At 38.2% G+C, this 20,476-nt stretch overlaps 1 protein-coding gene across 6 annotated transcripts in view; it reads right to left on the bottom strand.

Annotated features, from left to right (window-relative positions):
* CDK14 (cyclin dependent kinase 14) overlaps positions 1-20,476 on the bottom strand; it is a 351,806-nt gene that overhangs the window by 127,499 nt on the left and 203,831 nt on the right. For all 6 annotated transcript variants that reach the window (XM_058021900.1, XM_058021892.1, XM_058021917.1 and 3 more), the window contains one exon: positions 11,511-11,574. In XM_058021900.1, coding sequence (XP_057877883.1) covers positions 11,511-11,574 — 64 coding nt within the window. The remainder of the gene's footprint in view (positions 1-11,510; positions 11,575-20,476) is intronic.

The raw sequence follows: 20,476 nt of genomic DNA, 5'->3' as shown, positions 1-20,476 counted from the left end.
TACAAACAGAGGAAAAAAAATATGCCAAAACAAAACACCAAAACAGCCCCCAACTTGTTAAACCAAATCAAACCAAACCAGCACGACCTAAAGCTCATTTACTGTGGCATCACCAGAAATGGAAAGTTTCACAATTATGCTATGGGAAAATAGAAGCCTGAAATCTAGTTTTTTCTTTTCATGACAAAGAAGCCTCACTGTCATATTTTTATGCTTCTCAGGTTAAGAGTAATTGTGGGTCTCTGTGACACACAGGGGCACACAGAATGTGGTAGACACATAAGAGTCCATTTTCTAAAGAATACATATAAATAATGAGCAGAAGTAACAATGACAGTTTATTTATTCCAACATTAAGTTCTTCAGTTCAGCTAGAAGGATTTTTCCTCTCATATCTAAGAAGATGCTTGATCTGCAGTGGGACTTTAGCTGAAAAAGGAAGATGCTCTGTAAGCTGGTGCAGAAATGAAGGGTCTGTCCTTCATTAGCCTCTTCAACAGGAGTTAAGTGCCCCTCAGGCAGCAAAAGATGAGTTCTGTCAGAACCCAGGAAATTCCTCTGACTGCCCTGGAGGACTCAGAACCCTGACAGAGGGCTTGGAGACCTCGGCACAGAGTCAAAGACACCTGTGCCTTTGATTTCAGCCCTTGGAAAAAACTACCAACTTTGTGTGAAGATGCCCAAGCCACAGGAGTTTGAGTAGAATGTTAGTGAATTTATCACAGGGTGAAAAAATAGAATTTTGGGGGTTTTAGAATGGAGGTTCAGGAGGCAAGATAGAGGCATTTGGGCATGTTCTGTCTTTCTCTTTCTTCTTGTTGTCCTCCATCTTCTGCTGTGATGTTGGCACTTTTGGATTGGTTTAGAGTAGAGACAAACTGTCTAACATAGGTGATAGGTACTGGAAAATTATTGCAAATAATGTACACGCAGTTTTTGGTATAAAAAGATAACACCACCCCAAGGCAGTCAGTGTGGCACGAACCGACACGCTGGACAGATCTCAGCAGGTCGGAGAAAGACAATGTATTAGAGAAGAGCAAATAAACAGCCTTGAGAATGAGAGCCAAGGAATTCTGTCGTCTTCTTCAATCTCAGGGCTGGGAAAAAGACTTTCTAACACCTCGGGGTCATCTCGACACCAGAGACCCCATCAAACTTCTACTGGAGAACAGAGCAACATTTTCCATGGAGACTAATGGCACAGAAATCCTGCCATGTAGACTGGTACTCACCCTGGCCAACTACCCTAATGTGATTGCATTAGTTGCTGTGTAGAAGTTCTAAACTCACAAAATACTCCACAGAATCTAAGGAAAAAAAAATTTGCTTCCTCTCCACCCATGTGCCTGACACTTAACAGACCCACTGTACAGCTGCAATAGTATTATATATATATATATATATATATATATATATATACACACACACAGGTATGCATGCATCTTGCTGTGGAAAACAGCTGTAAATGTAACTTCAAAGGAGTTGTGTTCAAATTCCTGTATTTGTATACTTGCTTGTATCATTTCTAAAGTTGTCATGTACACTTCATATACAGTCACTTCTAAAGATGCCAAAACCAAGGCAGAAGCAAATTCCTAGCATCAATGTGGATGCCTTAATTTTCTTTGTTATACCTATTTTTTTAGGTTTTTTGCCCCTTTAAGTAAAAAAACAAATGCAGTTGCTTCAGATCTTATTGAATTCACTACTGGAAGTTACTGATAATCAGCAGACCTGAAAACTGTGTCTGCAGACCACATTTACAGGATTTGTTGCTTTAACCATACTGATGCAGTTAAAGAAATGAAATCACACCGTTTTAGATATGTGTGACAAGTGTACTGGAAACTGGAATCTACAGGACTATAACCCTTCAATTTTAGTTTGCAAATAGGAATGAAATAAATATATGGAAATAGATACATATAAAAATTGGGGAAAAAGTAAAGACCTTCTGTATTAAGTAAATTGTCCAACCATAACACTGTCAATTCATTTATGACAAGGGACTGAAAAATAAAATGCAGCTGGACAGTGCTGTGTAATAACATGTCTGAGATACACATGGGAGTTCAGCTAATAAACTGCAAATTTGCACATTAATCTGTTTTGCTGCAGAAAAATCTGTGTGGAAAGAGAATTGAACTGACTTGAAGCAGTGCTGAAAAGGTAACCTGGACCTAGAGAGAAACAGATTTTGATTTTATCTGTCATTCTGCAATATGTTTTGGTCAGATATTGAGCTGGTTCAAACTGGCACAGCAACACTGACTTCAACAGAGCTGCATCCACTTACAACATTTAAGAAGTATCATACACAACACATTTTCTTGACCAGAGTATCTGGTATTTATTTTAAATAATTTAAGCTATTTTTACTGTGGGAGGAAAGCCCCAGAGTTAACCACTTGGCCAAATTGCCTTAAGGCTTTTATGCCCAAAGATCTGTTCCAGTTCTGCAAAAAAACCTGGAAAACTATTGCTATGCCAGATGAATTTTTACTGAAAAAATTATACACTGTTATGGAAATGCTATAAGGGACACACATGAGCAAAACAAACTTCTCAAAGGGATCTTCCTTTGCTCTCTACAGTTCCAGTCCAAACACCTTTTTAAGTAAGTACCTTACATATTTATCAGGCAGGAAGAGAGAAAACTGGTGGGGAAGACAGGGAGAGGGCAAAACCCTGTCTGTGGAGAGGCAAAGGTTTATTCCATAGTCCTTCATTTCAAACTCCACTGAATATGCTGTGACTACAAACCCTGCTTCTCCTAACTATTGGTATCAAACCTTTCCTCTCTACTCAAGCAGATTAGAGGCTGCTTTCTTCTCATGCTTTATGCAGAAAAGAACCACGCATTGATAAAAGAACAGCTCACATTTTTCTACATAATTTTGTGGCCATGGCTCCAACCAGTCTTACTAACTTTCAGGGACAAGATAATTAGATGGGACTATTGTGTTAATTAAGTCCAGCTCCATGTATGTGCCAGCTCATAGTATTCTTCTGAATTCATCCATTAGAGAATAAAAAAGCAGTGAAACCAGCTGATTTTGGTTTCAGAGTTGCCAGAACAGAGAAGCTACAATAATCTTGTCCTTGAGCTCCTCCACTATGGTGCAGTTTTTCATGAAACTATAAAACCACAAAATTATATACCTAAAACCACCAAACTTGCCACCCCAAGCAAAAAAGAGGTAACTTTACTTCAAAATTTTTATCTTAGTGTCTCTTGCTTGTGCTGATTTTTCACAGAACCCAAATTCAGTCTCACAATTACATCCCCAAGTTTGCTTCTGAGTCACTTTTCAGAGTGAACAACTCTCACACACCTGTTTGAATGCCTCAGTCCTTTACTGCTCCATGGATGCAATAAAACCAAATCTAAAGCTATACATACCTGACTGTGACCAACTGCACAAAATTACATTCTATGATACTTTCAAGCATATAGCTTTGATATTTCTTTTTTCAGAAGCTACGACTGATATGTTCATAAAGAACAGTAATATAAGTCTGTATATGAGACTGGGAATTCTGCAGAATTACCATGAATGCTCCCCCACAAAAGAAATCTTTGCCTGACATACTGAGAGACAATGCTGACAATCACAATCTCAGTCCAACCTTGTGGAGGAAACTCTGTGTAGCAAAAAATACCTCTCCCTCAGAACTGGAAAGCAAACATGCACATGTGAAAATTTCATGCAGACACTCCCATGGTCACCCACCCACACAGCCATCCTCCAGCATGTGCACACCATTCTCAGCAACACAAGGTGCACCCTCGTGCTGAGGCAGCTGCTCACTCTCATCAGGCTGACATTAAAGAAACTGGATGAAAATTAAAAAATGTATGTTTACAGATCAGGATTTGATCTCAGATGTATTTTGAATTTTTACAGTTCAAATTGTAGGAATATATATACGAGAGTTCAATTTTTATACATTATTTTTAAATGTGGGCTTTTAAATGAAAACTCTGGAAGGACAACACAGTAAGCACAACTGAAATTTAAAGTAAAAATTGTGATTTTAATTTCCTTTATGCAAACACTTCAATATTTGCCAATCTTTTGGGAACAAATTCAGGAAACAAAATTTGATTCACTGCATTGTTATTCCAAAGATGCAGTTATCATCCTCACTACCAGCTATGTCTCACTGTTACAGAGCTGGCTTTTCACCTAGGGATGAGAAGGGTGCTGTATTTCACCTAGGAAAAGGTGAATTTTTGCTTATGTGAAACAAAAGAAGGAAGAGATTTTTAGTTTAGTTTAAATTGCACAGCACCCTAGAGTGTTTACTATTTGCTTCTTAGAAGTGGCATGTCCACAATTAAATGCAGTGTAAAGAGATGCCTGTATAGGACTACATAAATAAGAGCTAACATAGAGTATTCCTATTTGTTACTGGAAAGATGTAGCATAATTTTTACTCTCAGGATGTCCAAGAGAACAAGGCTGACATGTGCCTCCCACAGCCTCAGAACCAGCTCAGAAGCAAGGGTCACTGTTCTGCTGGGCACTGCACACACCCTGCTCAGACCTGGTGAGTGGGGCAGCTGCACAAACCTTCTTCTGGCAGCACAAGGACCTGAGCTGCTCTTTGCCTCAGCCCTTGCAGCACAGCTCACTCAATGCCTCCTTTGCCAAGGAAGTTTTTGGGACTCTTGGTGCCCCACAAACTAGCACCAAGAGGCTGTTGGAGGTACAACTGCAAAATGGAAGCAGAAATGAGCAACCTGAGGAAGAGAGGGAGGGAATTTCTTGGGCTTGTTAATTTGACCAACTCGATGCATCAAAAAAATTGTGTTTTTAAAACAACAGCTTCCAAATTCTAGCCAGTTTGAATGTCTAGGGAAAAAAAAAAAAAAGCCTGGACAGAAAGATCATCCATTGCACTCAGCAGTACTAAGTGGTCTTAGAAAAAGAATTCCTTCCTTCCGCCCTTTTTCTTTCATTCTTTTCTTTTTCTTTCTTTCCTTCCTTCTTTCCTTCTCACTTTCGTTCCTTCTTTCTCTTTCTTTCTTCTATTCCTCTTTCTCTCTTCCTTTAGACAACCACCCTACAGCATCCCTGTTATATGTGCATACTCACTTGTGCCCACAACCCACATGTTCAGTGGATTTGCAGTGCAAACATCATTATCTGCCTGATAAACATGCTCCACCTGACAGCCCTGCATCAAGGGCAGGTTCAAACAGAAGCCAGTTTCAGCAGAACTCACTAGTGAGCTTATTAGCAGACCACTGCAGCACTACTGGTCTGCTGTGAGAATTGAAAAAAATAAGCACTTGCATTTAAAGTGACATAAAACAAGATGAGGGTTTTTTCCACTTTTATCAGTCAGAAAAACACATGAACTGTTATACCTTTGCCATGTTTGCTTTAAAAGGACCTAGGATAGACAAGAAAAGCTACAGAAGGAATTAGAGGCAGACTACAATTTAGCTTCTTTTTAACAGTATTGATAATCAGCTTCTAGTCTAAACCAAAGAACTTAAAATGCAGTTTGACTTCAAGGTATTTTTTATGTTGCTAATCAAAACATGATGGCTAATATGCATTCCTTGATTAATGTTCTTCTCTATTTAAAGCCAAATGTGATTAGCTTAAATGCAAATATTTAAACATCACCATAATTAATATTTTGAAAAGTCTAATTCATTCTTTCTCTGAAAGAGTTTTCTTTATATTTAAATTAAACTCTAATGTGACTAACACTGTATTGTGATATATAAGACATGTACCATTTTTAGTAGAGATTCAGTGCTAAAATTATTCAAACTATGTTAGCTAAAGATATAAAGGCAAGCATCCATATTGACAAGAAAATTGTCAAGCACTGTCATATTTGCAGCAATTAGAGTTTTTGCTGAAGTTCAATTATAACTAGAGTTTTACCGAATACATGAGCTAGACTTTGGAGTTTTGAATGCCAAACATCTTGAGAAAAATTACAGCTCCCTCCCCTCCATCCTGTCCCCTCTTCTCCCTCCTATTTGCTTTAGAAGAGCACAGTTTGTGTAAAGAGGAAAATATGTGCTGTTTTCTAGATTCCCTCCTGAACATGAGTAGAAAATGTAATTTTAATACCCATCATTGTCTGAAGCATTGGATTCCTACATTAAATGGTTCCACCTTTTAGCAGAGCTCACCTTGCCTCCCCTGCATACATAATAAGTCACTTCAACTTTTCAGCCTAATGTAATTTTGTTTAAAGAATGGTGAAAACACTGACAACTCTGCTTCCCTTGGGTTGTGGATACCACAGATTGAAGAAACACTAAATAATACAGTTTTGTTTTGGCAAAAGAGGGGGAGGAATTCAAAATTAATTCTCCTTTGCACATTGCCCTCCTTTCTTCAAGTACTCAAACCCTCGAAGACTACAGCTACACCAGAAATTTAAATGAGTTTGAGACTGTTTGGCTGAGACACCATCCCTGTCCTGTGGCACTGCTGCAGCACCTCCCTCTTCCATCCTCCAACACAGGAGATGGGAACAGGGAACAGCCCCTGGCCCACACCAACTTCCTAACCCTAAGGAAGCTGCCTAATGCCCAGGAATTAATTATTTGTAAGTGCTAATTGGCATGAGGTAAAGGCAATCCTGAGGCTGCTCTGACACTCTCACAGCAGAGGCTCCCACATTGCCTGGGAGCACTCCCTGGTACCAATGCAGAGGTAAACAAGCAAGATGTTGACTCAGCAGGTAACAAAATGTTGACAGGCTTTGGAGAAACTCTATAGGAAAAACTGTTACAAAAGTTTGAAAAGCCATATGCTGTCATGTACAGGATGTTCATGTGTTTGTGCCAAAGGAGTTCAGTCTCTCAGTCCAGCCCTACTCTAAATGAAGACTTAATCTTTTGGAAAATATCTGGCTGTCAATCAGCTGTTAAGATGCATGTAGGCAGATCATATTTCTAAACCAAATCTATATTTATTGATCACCTGGGAAGTAGAGATCTTGAGTTAGAACACCAGCTCTGCAGTGCTTTTGTCTATCATAGATTTGTGAGTTTTTAATAAATCCACGAAGTACCCATCAGTCCCTGGCAAAATCCATGTTATGTACAATTTCCTATGAATGCTTTTTTTCTCACTTTTTGTGTTCTGCTTTCTCTTTAAGGAGAGACTCTCTCTTACCTCTTTTCATCCTGGCTTTAAGGATTCTCTTTTAAAAATCAGTGCTCAGCAGATGTTTCCATTGTCTCATAAAGGCACCTTTTCAGGTGTATTACCCTCCATTGTATCTGATCACTTGTGGAATATTGTGAGGTTCAGGCTCCTACACCATCAGGCCAAGATTAAATATTTAACTTTCTTTCACCTAGAAACGGTATTGTGAAGAAACTGATGCACAGTGAATATTACAAAGCATTCTCATGTTTTTTCCCCCTTCCTAACAAGTTCCTTCCTCTCCTTGACCATTACCATCTCTTCTTCGCCATGGACACTTCATTTATCTTCTATTGAGACCATATCTGACCTTCTCCCATTTTACTCACTGACAGTTCCTCCTGATAAATCTCTACTTAACTTCCCAGGATGGGGGTTACACAGCATCAGTCCCAAACACTCACTGAGAATGTCAGAAAAGTGAAAACTTGACTTAAGTGTAGATATTTATCCAAAGGCTTATCCTGCTCATTTATTTGGACAAGACTCAATCCAGGAGAAATGGCTGGAGAGGAAAAGTTGATAGGACTCCAGACTAAAAAAAAAAAGGGAGATTTAATAACATGAAGAACATAATGCTCAAAAAATCAGGAAGACTTGGACACAAGACTGGCAAGGAAGCAGCTTGTTTGGGAATACTGCTTCACTACTCATGTAGATAAGCCATAGTTAATGTCTTGTCTACTTTAATGAATTACTGGAGATACAGGATATGATTGGTGTTTGAATCTGTTTCAGCTCAGTAAATCTACATATTTCCTAAAGTATTGCAACAAAAGAGTGAATAGTGAAAACAGGTTCTCCAAATCTAGACATGTTCATCATTGTCTCTGTCCAACAGCCTGAAACAGGGGGCTTCTTGTGTGGAGGAAACATCAAGATTTTGTTGAAACATCAAGATTTTATTGAACCAGCAACTAGCAGTTTTTCATAATTCCCTCAAACTGTTTTCCTGTTTGAGGGCAGATAATTACTGTCACAGCCATCCAGAATGTCTGGGATTATTTGGTGATGAGACCAATGAAATGATAATTCCTAGTACAGGAGGACCCTCTCAAGATTATGGCATCCATAACAGCTTCAAAGGGAATCACAGAGGTAACCCAAAGTTACTGCAATAGTCCTGAAGTGTTTTTTAGCTTTAAGTGTCTTATATATTACTTGGAGAATTTGTAAGACAGTAAGAAATCTCAACGCAGGCAGATAAAATACAAGTTGTTTTCTGACTTTTTAAATGGCAAACAAAACTACAACCATTTTATTTTCACTATTATAAGCTGTTAAAATCACCTAGGTCAGGGGTTTAAATGACCTAGAGCCATCCATAACTAGCCTTAGGAACATATTTATTATTCAGGCTTAGAAATGTTCCCACATATTAAGATATCAGAGATCATAGTTTTTAAAGCACTGGATGCTTTCCACAATAATCAAGACCCTTGGCCACTGTAGTAGAGACTAATAGCAAGTTTCTCAGACATGTTTCTCCGAGTAAGCTGTGATTAGCTCTCTGCAGCACAAGACTGTGCCTTATCAAAGCACAGTGTGAAAATTAGTTATTGAAGTCTGTATGCAAACAAGAAATGCAATGAAATTCTGTGTTGACTCTCAATAGTTCTCCCAAATCCACAGGCATTTAATGTGCTCAGCATTTTAAAAACTATAATAATCATTTATCACTGATACTTTCTGTTCAAATGCTTTTGTTTTATGCTCAAGTTTATAGAATTAAAGCCTTGCCTGAGTGAATGTTGCCATCCTTACCAATGCTCTCTGCACTTCTCAATTTATCACAATTACTGTTAGCAGCTATCAGTTTTAAAACTTACTAACACATGCAAAGCACAGGAGTTACTTAACCCCATATCTCATATATTTAAATACAGTAATTTCACAAATCTTCAAGAATAATGGAATTGGTTCAGATTTGGCAAGACATTTCAGGATACTTCACTCTTTTGCTAGGAAAAGGAACAGATTAAGTCATCTCCAAAGAATCACATAATATTCTGAGCTGGAAGGAACCCACATGGACCATTGAGTCCAACTGTTAAATGTATGATTAAAGCTTCAACTTTCATTTTTGCTCCTAATAAGTCAGTCAGGAAAGCTGGAGCGTAAGAGCAATTTCAGACCATCAGGGAGGGGAGCATGGGTGGTTGAGCACCTGTAGAAGACGATGCAGCAGCCTTACCATAGCCAGAAAGCTTTTGTGCACAGAACAGCATGAAGGAAAGCACATTTTAAAGAAGGACAGAGAACCTGGTGTCCATGACCAAACATCTCCAACAACCCTAAAGGCCAGAGCAAATCGTGTTTATTCCAGCCCAGCTCATAGGTCAGAGCATTTTTTGCAGAGCATACCTTAGGTGCTGGTGCCCCAGAATGATCCCAGAGGGATGTGTTTTGCTGCTCTAACAATTCCACATTTACCAGCATAAATCAGTTTTGGGGTATGGAAGCCAGTTTTGGTTGTCCAGTTAGATGATGCTTCCTATTGCTGTAATTTCTAAAAGCAGCAAATAAGGAATCATAAGGCAAACAAAAAATCCCTTTACCAAGGTCATCAAGGATAGAGGGTGCACAACACATTATGTGTACAGAGCAGGGATTTTATTTTTTTGAGTGCTCCCAGACCACCACAGTGTAAGAGAATTACAGAGCTCAGTGCTTTATATTAACAGGCCCTAAAAAGTTTAAATTATTGCCAGCAAGAACAGAAATTACTCTGACTTACAAATCTACATACTTCACAGATGTGGAAAGGATCTCAGAAAACAAAGGCCACACCATGCAGAAATGGTGAAAATACTGAGTGACCATTTTCTGTCTTGGAGGCACTTTCTTGCTGTCCCCATTCTGCATTTGTATAAAAATTCTGTATTCATAGCTGAAAAAATCCATAGTCTGGGATGGAGAAAATAAGAGCAATTCTAACACAATGCCTGTATAAAAATTAGATTTAATGATGTGCCTACAGTGGATTTATTTCCTGATATTCTTCTGTGGTAATAAACCCACATCCCCTGACGCACTTGGAAGCCAAACCGAAAAACGAAACCAGGACATTTCTTGGCTGCCATCTACTGTTCAAAACTTTCCTGTACCTCACAGAAAAAGAAAAACAAACCAACCCAAAGAGCAGTCGCTGACACCTTCAGGCTTTTTCCTTCTCTTTACTATTCTTGCTAAAACCAATGTTTTCGGGCTGTTTTTACACACCACTACATTTCTGTAAGGATTCTATATCATTCAATCAGTATCAAGAATGAGAAACACAAAACCTTGTAAACTTAATGACACAGAGTTTAAGGGGAGAGAGAACACTGCAGTATTTTTAGTATTTCAGTGAATGACTGTTAAAGTTTCTACTAATTCACTAGAGAGCACTAGAGTGTGATTTCACTATACAGCAGTAAGGCAGCAGTAGGACAGAGACTAAAAAGCGATGTGCAAGAGAGCTGTCTGCATTCCTATTTTTCAAGGCTATCAGAGTAAACCCTACAATAAATTTGTTTTTCTCTCTCTTATTTTGGGAGCTATCTAGATCTATTTGTCCTTTACAACTCCTCTGCCTCATCTCCTGCCTACTCATTCTACTGCTTTGCCATATTTAAAAAAATCATCTAAGAGTCCCACTCAGAAGTTCACTAGACTATATATATATATTTTTTACATACATAGTACATACATACATACTTACATACAATATATATTGCAAACATAAACATGCATACATAGCATGGCATAATGAAGCTGCCCACATCCTCCTGCTCTCTAGGAGAAAAAGTGCTCCCCCTCACAAAAAGGTATCAGATGGTGAAACAGTTTTTCAAGGATGGTTGTATAGTATGACAACTGCAAATACAACACATAGTAAAAAATTAAAATTAGTATCTTTGCAGAAAGATACTAATAGATGATCTAGTAATAACTTCAGCTTTCACAATTTCTTTTCTTTAGTCTTTAGTTTCCTTTAATATTTGTCAAAGTTTGGTGTGCTCTGCTGGAAAAGTAATCCTAATAGAGACTCAGCACACTAGCAGCCTGAAAGGTACAGTTCTCAGTGGCTGAGGAATGCAAGCAGGTCAGGGATCATGCTGCAACAAACAGAAGAAAACAAAACAGAATGGGAAGAAATTAAACAAAAGAAAATCTTCCACCCAGAGCACAATAAAAGTAAACAACTGGAAGAAGATAATCATGGTTCACACACTGCACACCAGGTCATTTTGGTCTCTTGTGGTCAGGGATGTAATTATCTCTGTTGTGTACTTCCAGAGAGGGAATTTGGAGGAACTTGGTGCTTCAACCCACCTGGTTTGAAATGGGGTAAAGAGTGGACTCCAGGCCACGTATCTTCGTTGGGTGTTCCAAGTACCTATACACAAAAAAAAAAAAAAAAAAATTTAAAAAATGTTGATTTAATGGAAAAGACTTAACAAGTCATAGCACTGTAGAAAGCACAATCCAAACTTCAAATAGGCTTCTTCACTGGGGGATGAAGAGGAAGAAAGTACAAAAGGTTAAATGCTTACAGCATTTCCAAGGTACCAGTGGAGTCTATAAAGCAGAATGGGAGTGCAATGTTCCTGTCACACTGCCTCTTTAACCAATAGATGTTAAAGCTACTTTTCATTGACAAGGATCAAGCTATCTGAGAGTATTGGTTACAGAGGCTAGATAACTTAGCTCAGAAATAACTTCAATCCTCAGAAATTTATATAAGACAAACAGATATAAATAGATGCTAGGATAGAAGATTTACACAGATGGTAAAGAGGATTATCAAGAGTGTGGCATGAACAAGAATGCATAGCAAAGTGTTTTTATTTTAACATACACATAAAAATACATAAAAATGCAGTACACATAAAAATAGTAAATTCTTAGGAGATAGACTTTGACTCGTGCATTATGCTTTGTCTCTATTCACTTCAACTCTCCTCCTTCTTGTAATGTAAATCAGATCAACTTACAGCATCAAAGTATTTACACTTCTCACATGCATCTCATATTCTCTGTTCACGTGAGAGGTTCACTCTCCATGCCCTTGACACAAGCAGCAATCAAAGGGAGAGAACTGCTCTAAGTAGTTCTCCCAAACCTGGTTTTCTTCATGGCAAGTAACTGTCAAGACTTGCTTTAAGTAAAGCCAGGAGGAACACTTAAATTACCAGCTCTAGAAACACATTTCTGAACAAACTGTGGAATTTAATATTTCACTAGTAGGATCTTTCTTTTCAAAAATTTGCACTCAGTTTCTAACATGAATGAAAATGTTAGATTCTTTTGAATATCTATTAAAAGCTCAGGCCCTGGAATAAAAGGTTGATATTCTGAGTGAAAGTAATTCACATTAGTCCGGTGCTTGTTTTGCATTATCAATGTACAAAAGCCCCTCCCAGCTCTGCCCCTATCTGCACTGCAGGTCATCTGAATAAATCTTTTGGACATGCATATCTTGAGTCCTTGTGACATTCTGTGGTCACTTACATTATATAAAGCAAGCCCAAAGTTAGCATGAAAATCTTTGGTACAAAAAATGTGAAAAAACAACATCTACTCCAAATCATTTGGAACTGAAGAGATATTTTAAAATTTTGTTTGCTGCAATATACACATGACTTAGGAGCATTAGAGGAAGTACACCACTCTAGAACACCTATTTCATTCCTTAAGGTATGTAAACATTTCTTCACATTGATAAATTCAAGCTGAAAAAAATTCTTAGAAGCAGGAATGGCAAGGTAAAACACAAAAAGTTTTTCTTAAACTCTCCCAGAAATTTATGAAATTAAATTTAGAAATGAACTTAAAAACTTGAGACAAAAGTAAATGAACTCTAAAATAGATATAATTTTTACTTATGAGCTTTGCTTTATGAGTCTAAGGTCTCAAATTTGTTGAGCAGTTTAAAATAGTCATGTTTCTAATCTAAGAATATTAATCTAAATATATTTTTTCTCTACAATCATATACAATAGGCAAACAGTCCAACCTGGATGTGGTATGATCAGTAGAAGGTGAAAGCAGAGCACTAAGGTGACAAAGGTGACAGTATCAGTGCAGCTATAGAGCATACATTCACACAGCTATTTAGGTATGCAAATTCACCGATTTTATTTGTAAATATTGCTTGTAGCACATTGCTTTCAGTCCTTGTGATATGTCTTAATTGCCACTTGAATAAGATAAACCTGGCCCTGCAGCCCTGATTCACCACAACACCCGTGTTCATCTCATTATTGCTATTAGTGAGAGCACAATGCTCTCATTAAACATTGAGGAAGTTTGGAGACATCCTCGGCACTGTGTCACAAAATCAATTTGCAAATAACTTCCACTTACCTTCTGTATTAATCAAGCTCCTGGTGCCAAGCACCTCCCAGACCAGGAGAGGGAGCCCGTGGATCAAAAACAGAGATTCTTGCATCAATGTAAATTAAGAAATAAGGTTCTCAACTTTGCAACCCCTCTTAGTGAATCAAAGGAATATTCTCTTATTAAATAAGATGTATTTGTTATGAATGTATTTGTTCTGGATATTAAAAACATTATCCACATTCCTCTAAAAGTGTGTTCTTATTTGCCTCTTATTTTAGATGAGACAGCGGCAGCTATGAGACTGCACAGATAAAAATTAAAACCAGCTAACAAAATCTGTAACTTTCACTGTTTAAAGGAATCATATTTGATTCAGTGTTTCTTGTTTCACTAGTTTTCCAATCCATTTCTTCACTAATATTTTAGCACATCTGCCACCACAGTATCTAGGAACCAGCTATGAGCAAGTTCTGTGCATTGGAGTAGTCAAAGCACCTGCAATATTTATACCTTCTCTCAAGGGCAGCAGTCAGGCTGAAAACAACTGAGAGTTTTCTAGCATCTCAATGCCAACCATTTTTGAGGTAGAGACACTTGGTAGTTCAGGAAAGGATCCAAACACCTTTTTTTAATGGATGGTACAAAGACTATAAAGATCATCCTCCCACACAATTTTTTAGCACATGTAACACAAAAATTCACAATATGTGACAACCAACAAACAAGGAGGAGAGGGCAGCAGTGAAAGAAAGAACTGTGCTTTTGGATAAGATGAAACAGTCCCTGCCCACAGGTAAATCTACATAAAGAGATTTGTAAGCATCCCTTTGTAAGTGATTCTCCTGAGCTGCAACCAATCCCATTTTGATGAGTGGGATTAAGCAATCCAAAGAAACGAGTTTTGACATCTGCTGTAAACAAAGCAAAGTGGGGTTCACACTTAACACCACAGTAGAGAAGAATCTGCCTTGTTTTGCAGCTTACAAGAGAGAATTAAGGCACCAACATGGAAAAGGAAAGGCAGAACCCACTAGTCTTCTGCTTTTAGTGGAATACTCTGTCACTTAGCAGTGAAGACTGATTACCCAGACCCAGACAGCAGCTGAACACCGGGAGCTGTTCTTTCACAGGTGACCTCCTAGCCCCAGCTTTCATGGTCCACCACTTCTCATCCTAATCATGACACCAGGAGTTCTGCCTCCTCTATATTTTAACACTTTTTCTTTCCGTTTCATCTTCCAAAACCATAAAAATCACCCCCGCTGTCACGGCAATCAAGCTCCAACTTAATACTGGAAATAAACTTTTATTTAGCATTGAGAACTGCTTGAAAAATAAGACTAACTTGTTTGCTTTCTCTGCTGACAATTTGCTTCTCAGTAAAGTAAGCATTCAGCTTGCATGGTTCAATAGCCTATTTTCTTTAAATTTAATTACTAGCTCAAGACTAATCTAAAATTCTCATATTTGGAATGGATTTAATGTTTTCCATGGTGATTATTGTTTCTGCAAAGAAGACTCCAAAATCTACTGGGGTTCTGCTGTTCCACACCACAGATAACATTCTGGGATCTTTTTGTTCTCTGACAAGGCATATAAAATGATGTTCTCATTAGAAACTTGCTATTAAAAATCAGGACCAGATTCTAATTCCATTTGTAGGATAAGAAGTCTATTTATATAAAAATAACTGATTTACAATACATCAGGATACTGAGGATGAAATACCTGTACTGCCAGTTGATACCATTAGGGTTTGGCAGAAAGTCATAAAAACAGAACCTGCTGTTCAAATCTCCATACACAAGCATGATATAGAAAGATTTCCTGGGAAATGCAACAAGAATGCATCAAGGGCTACTGAATTACCTTATTTTTTTAACATAAGAAAAATTTGGGGTTTAGCATCTGGTTTTGCAAGGAGTCACCATTCCCTGGTGTACAAGGGAATAATTAATTTACAGTGAGCTTTGCACCACTCTACCAACACAATTAGTCATGTTGTCCTGTGCTCTGCTTCAAATGCAAAACCATCCCACGTTACTGCCATCTATTAGATGAGCAGCAATGCAAATCTTTCCTACCAGCTCTTTCCCAATTGCTGGCATAATTAATAAAGAAAAGCATTTCCTTTTACACTACAAGTTTTGAATAGACAAAGCTGCATATTACTGATATATACTGATATACTTTAACCCTTGTTAGAGCTGATGATCCTCAAGAAGGGTGATGGTTTGGACTTCAACAAGACAAAGAACCTGCAGCCTGTGGTATTATCCAGAGCAGAATGGAAGACAAGAGCAGAACGCAAATGAGCTGCCTTTCCTTAGACAAGAGTTATGGAAATCAGGCTAAATCATATGCAGAATTTTAAATTTTTTTAAAGTTAGGTCAGCTTGATGAACAACCAAAGTTTAGTGGAAAAAAAAAAAGTATCAGTGGAATGCAATTTTTTCCTTTTAAAAGAAGAGTGGATTGTTTAAAAATGCTCTAAAATTTTAACCAGGAAAAGTTACAAGCTGGATATAAAAATGTTTTCTTATTTTATTGTACCTTTTAAGGATGTTCAAGATTTTTTTTCCAGTCCTCTTGTTTCCTGGGTAAAATATACTGCATTTAGTGAATCCTTGGCTGTGATGTACCATGGGAGACTGCAGCTCTTTGAGGAACTGAACTCAATCAAAAGAGGAAGAGAATAAGCATTGCAGACCATTTCCAAATCAGCAATCCCTTTCTGTTGAGTGAGATTTGGAGGTTTCAGATGCTTGGTTTTTCAACAAAAATTTGTTCTGTTCTTTGGAAACAGAAATATCTAATGAAGTTTTAAACTTAGTTAGAAACTTAGGTGCTTTCCATTCCATTAGGGGAAAGTACATTACTGCTTTAGATTTGCCTCTTGAGGAGCAGTGTGAGCTCCAGGGTTTTTCCATCACTCTCAGAGCCACCTCTGGACACAGAATTTCTGCTCTGGAAGAGCAATGGTGCTAAGCCATTTGTCCAGATGATCCACCTACAGCCACATTCCCCTCCTGAGGAGCAGACCCAGGTGGATCTGAACCACATCCTTCACAATCTGGAAAAGTTCTGTGTTACAGCCCGACAATGTCAGTGAGCACAAAGTACTGGCAGCAGTGAAAACCAAAGAATGAACTTCATCCTTCAACTTAGCATTTGGTTTCAGTATAACCAATATAGGTTAGAAAAAGCATCCAGTAACTGTTTGTGTATTCTGCATGCTGAGTCAGAGTCTGCTGACTGACAACTGCAGCGAGGCTTCCCTTGGCTCCCTGCTGGGCACAACGGTGACAGCTGAGAGTCAGGTTTAATGTCCAAAACACAGAGCCAGAAATGGAACTGCCTCAACACCAATCATTTATTTCATTTCTTCACATCAGGAGTTTGGAGGTTTATTTTTGTTCAATTTCCATAAGGAAAAACTGTAAATCTATGAATTTGCGTAATGCACTTACAGCTTTCTTAGGGGCCAAACACATTTTACCCTTGGGAATGTTGTGGAAGTTCCATGGTTCACAGCTGCAGTGAAAAAGTAACTTCATTTTTGGTAAATTGTCAAGAATATATTTATTTGGATATGTGAAAAGTAAATACCACATGCCTATTCACTGTCCTTGAGATTTAGAATATTGAAGCCTTACTTCATTAAATGAGTAGCAAAAATTGCACATAGTTCCTAGACCAGGAATCCATGTTAGTTCAAAGCTGAAACAACTGAAGTAAGATTGTGTAATCTAGGCAGTCTCTTCCCATGTGGAAAGCAATAAGGGCCTTGTTCAGAACCTGAAAACCATATTTTAATAAAATTATTTTTCTTACATAGCAAACTTTCTGTGGTTTTTTCAGTCAACTGTCAACAAAATATCTCTTCATTATTCCCACACAGATAAGAAATTAAATACCAGTGAAACAGATTAAAAACATAAAAAATGTAATGCAACTGATTAAGGATACAGAAAACATAACTTGTATGATTCCTCTTCAGAACAAAATGTTAAACACTTTGCACACAAATACAGAATTTCAAATTCTTATTCTTAGTTTTATGCATAAAAGAGGTGGTAATTTTGTTTGCTTCCTTATATGCAAATGCTACCAGAATCATGAAAAAAACCCTTACAATGACAATACATGGCAGAAGGAAAAAAAAATTCAACAGCCACCATTTTTTTATGCATAATGATAATGTGCAAAAGAATATTTTTTATTTGAACTGCATTCAATCAGGAAATTAAATCAGAATTATGGATTTAAGAGAAAACAAGGCTGGTTAGAAAACAAACTGGTTGGAGTATTTATTTTACAAGTTATTTTGTAAATGATCTAAACATGGTCTTAACCAAAAAAAACCAACCAAACAAAAAGGTATTAAATTCTTTCACTAGCCTTATGAAGTACCTGCTGCACAGATGATGAGGTTGGGAAGCAAGAGCAACAGAAAAGAGAAAAGGCACCTCCTCACCAACCCCATAAACCTGTTCTTGCTGTAAGGAAAGTGATGCTGTTTTGTGAAAAAATGGAAGTTATTGGAGCTTATTCTTTAAGGTGAAAAAAGAAGCAGTAAGAACAGAATGAGGCTCAAGAAAAGCCTGACTCAGGCATCAAGTAGAATATCATCATTCCATTATATGTGGGTAATTGAACCACTTCCTTTAAGCATAAGAAGTGATTCAATACATGAAGCTGTATTCTAAAACCTTGGGGTGATGTGCCAGTATGCATGAAGGAAGCAAAATATTCCCACAAAATTCTAATAACACATATTCATAAAAAAAAAAAACAAAAACATCAAGCTCAACTAATATTTTTGCTTTGGCTCTGTCAAGGATGAAAAATGAGGTACTTGAAACAGTAGAGGGCCCAATTGTTCTTAACTTCCTTTCCCCATGAGGCAAAACACAGTGAAGTCTTGCCAGGAAACCTTTTTAATATGTGATTTTTTCCATCCTTACTTATGTACATAAACAATATTTTAGTAGCTGTCTGCGTTGCGAAGTTAAATTTATTCCAACACTGTTTCCATACCATTTGCAGCACAAGCAAATTCATCATTCCCCTCATGGCCACAGTGACCAGAGGCACCTTTCTGGGGAGCCTGGCAGGGGCAGCCGTGCAGCTGTGCCAGGGTGAGGAGGGCAGGGGCACTGGAGGGTGCCCAAAGCCAGCCCAGCTCTGCCCACTCGCCCTGCACCAGACAGCTGGCACCAGGAGGAGGAGGGGGAGCTGGGCAGCCCTCACTGCACACACAGCTCTGCAGAGCATCAGCACAAGAGCAAATGAAACCCTCCAGCCCTACAACAGAGCACCATGGGGGTTTGACATGCCAGGGTCCTTAAATGTTCACTCAGGGAAGGGTTTTGGTTACTCCAAAAGGTAACTGCTAAATGCTTACTACACTTGGACAGGTCTGTTCCTGTGATTTGATGAGATGACTTTTAGAAACAAATTCTGCCCGTAATCCAAACTGAACTGGAATGAGCACAGAACGGGAGTATTTAATCTAAATTTCACAACGAGAAAAAGCAAGGGTGAAACAACTCATGCAGGACTGTGACATCCTCTTCCTACAGGGAGTCAGCACATATCACCATAAGGCCCTATTTTAGTAACTCAGAGCATTCATAAAAGTTCACATGGTGGAAGAAACTGTTTTTTAAATTTAGTGATTCTTACTAAAATATTTACGTGAATGCGGTGAATGCTAAAGAAGAACTAGAAAAAAGGATTTGGCAAATTTATTTTGAAAGTAAGAGGGGCCTAGGATGTAAAGACAATCTGAAATTAGCAGAAAAAAAAGGAAAAAAGGAAACTCCTGACAGACTGCACTTTCCCTCACACCAGCGCAACCATGCAGCAATTTTGCCAAATCAAAAGCTAGTTAAATGATGATGAATATGGTAAAAGGAGATTGTTTAGCACCAATGTGAAAAGATGGCTCCTTTGTGAGAGATGCTCCATGTTGAACTGCTAAAAGCAGAACAGAGAACCTGTCCTTTCATCTTTCCCAGCCACCTCTGCTCAGGAGTCTCCTTCCATCAGCAAAAATTCCCATAATCAGAATTTAAAAATTCTGACATTAAACTAGACTTAGGTTCTCTGGTATGTGCTTTGGAGCTCCAGAAACTATAAATGACCTCAACAGGATGAAACTGATCCTTATTAAAAGAGAAAAGCTTTTGTAGACCTCAAGGCTGTGGATCAGAAAAAGACTGGGAAGAAAATTCATGTAGAAGACTCAAGCTAACCTCAAAAGATTTCTCTCCCCCTCTACAAGGAGAGAAGTTTGGTCTTCTGACATTGACAGAGCTTGTGAGCTCTCAAGTAAGGTTACAGAGAGGGAATGATTTCACTGAAGAAGGGATTGGTGTTAATACATGTGAAGAAGCAGCTGCTGCTGCTAGCTGTGCTGGAAGGTCTCTTCCTCACTGCTTGGGAGCAAACAGAATGGATTTCTTCACTGCAAAACCACCAATTTTCTGCCAGAAGGGACCCTGTGGCTCACAAATCATGCTTGTTTACATATTCTTTAAAATCTGCTCTGATTTACTCTGTACAGATAGCGATAGGCTCTGCATTTTCCATTTCCTATGCTGTCAAGGCTGCAAAGCCTTTGGAACAACCCACCCAAACAGAGAGTCCTCTCCTAAACCTGCTCTTTAAAGATTTATTTCTAATTTTTTTACTGACTTATTTTCTTTAAACTGAAAAAGGGGAATAAAAATAAAAGCCAGAACCTAGTGGGAGGCTTTTCTGAAATGTACTTCCAGAAGACCTGCTGTGCTGGCTCAGCAGCTGGCTCATTTGAATTCCAGGTATGCACTGTACAGGGTTTTTTGGAAATGCTGGCTTATCAGAAAAGCAATGCTCCCCTTGGATCATAAAGCTGGCTTTATGGTCTTTTTGAAGACCATAAAACTGGCTCAGTTAACACATATGAATTC

This window comes from Melospiza georgiana, chromosome 1 (genome assembly GCF_028018845.1).
Source record: "Melospiza georgiana isolate bMelGeo1 chromosome 1, bMelGeo1.pri, whole genome shotgun sequence".
Lineage (NCBI taxonomy): Eukaryota > Metazoa > Chordata > Aves > Passeriformes > Passerellidae > Melospiza > Melospiza georgiana.
This window is presented reverse-complemented; position numbering and strand designations above follow the sequence as displayed.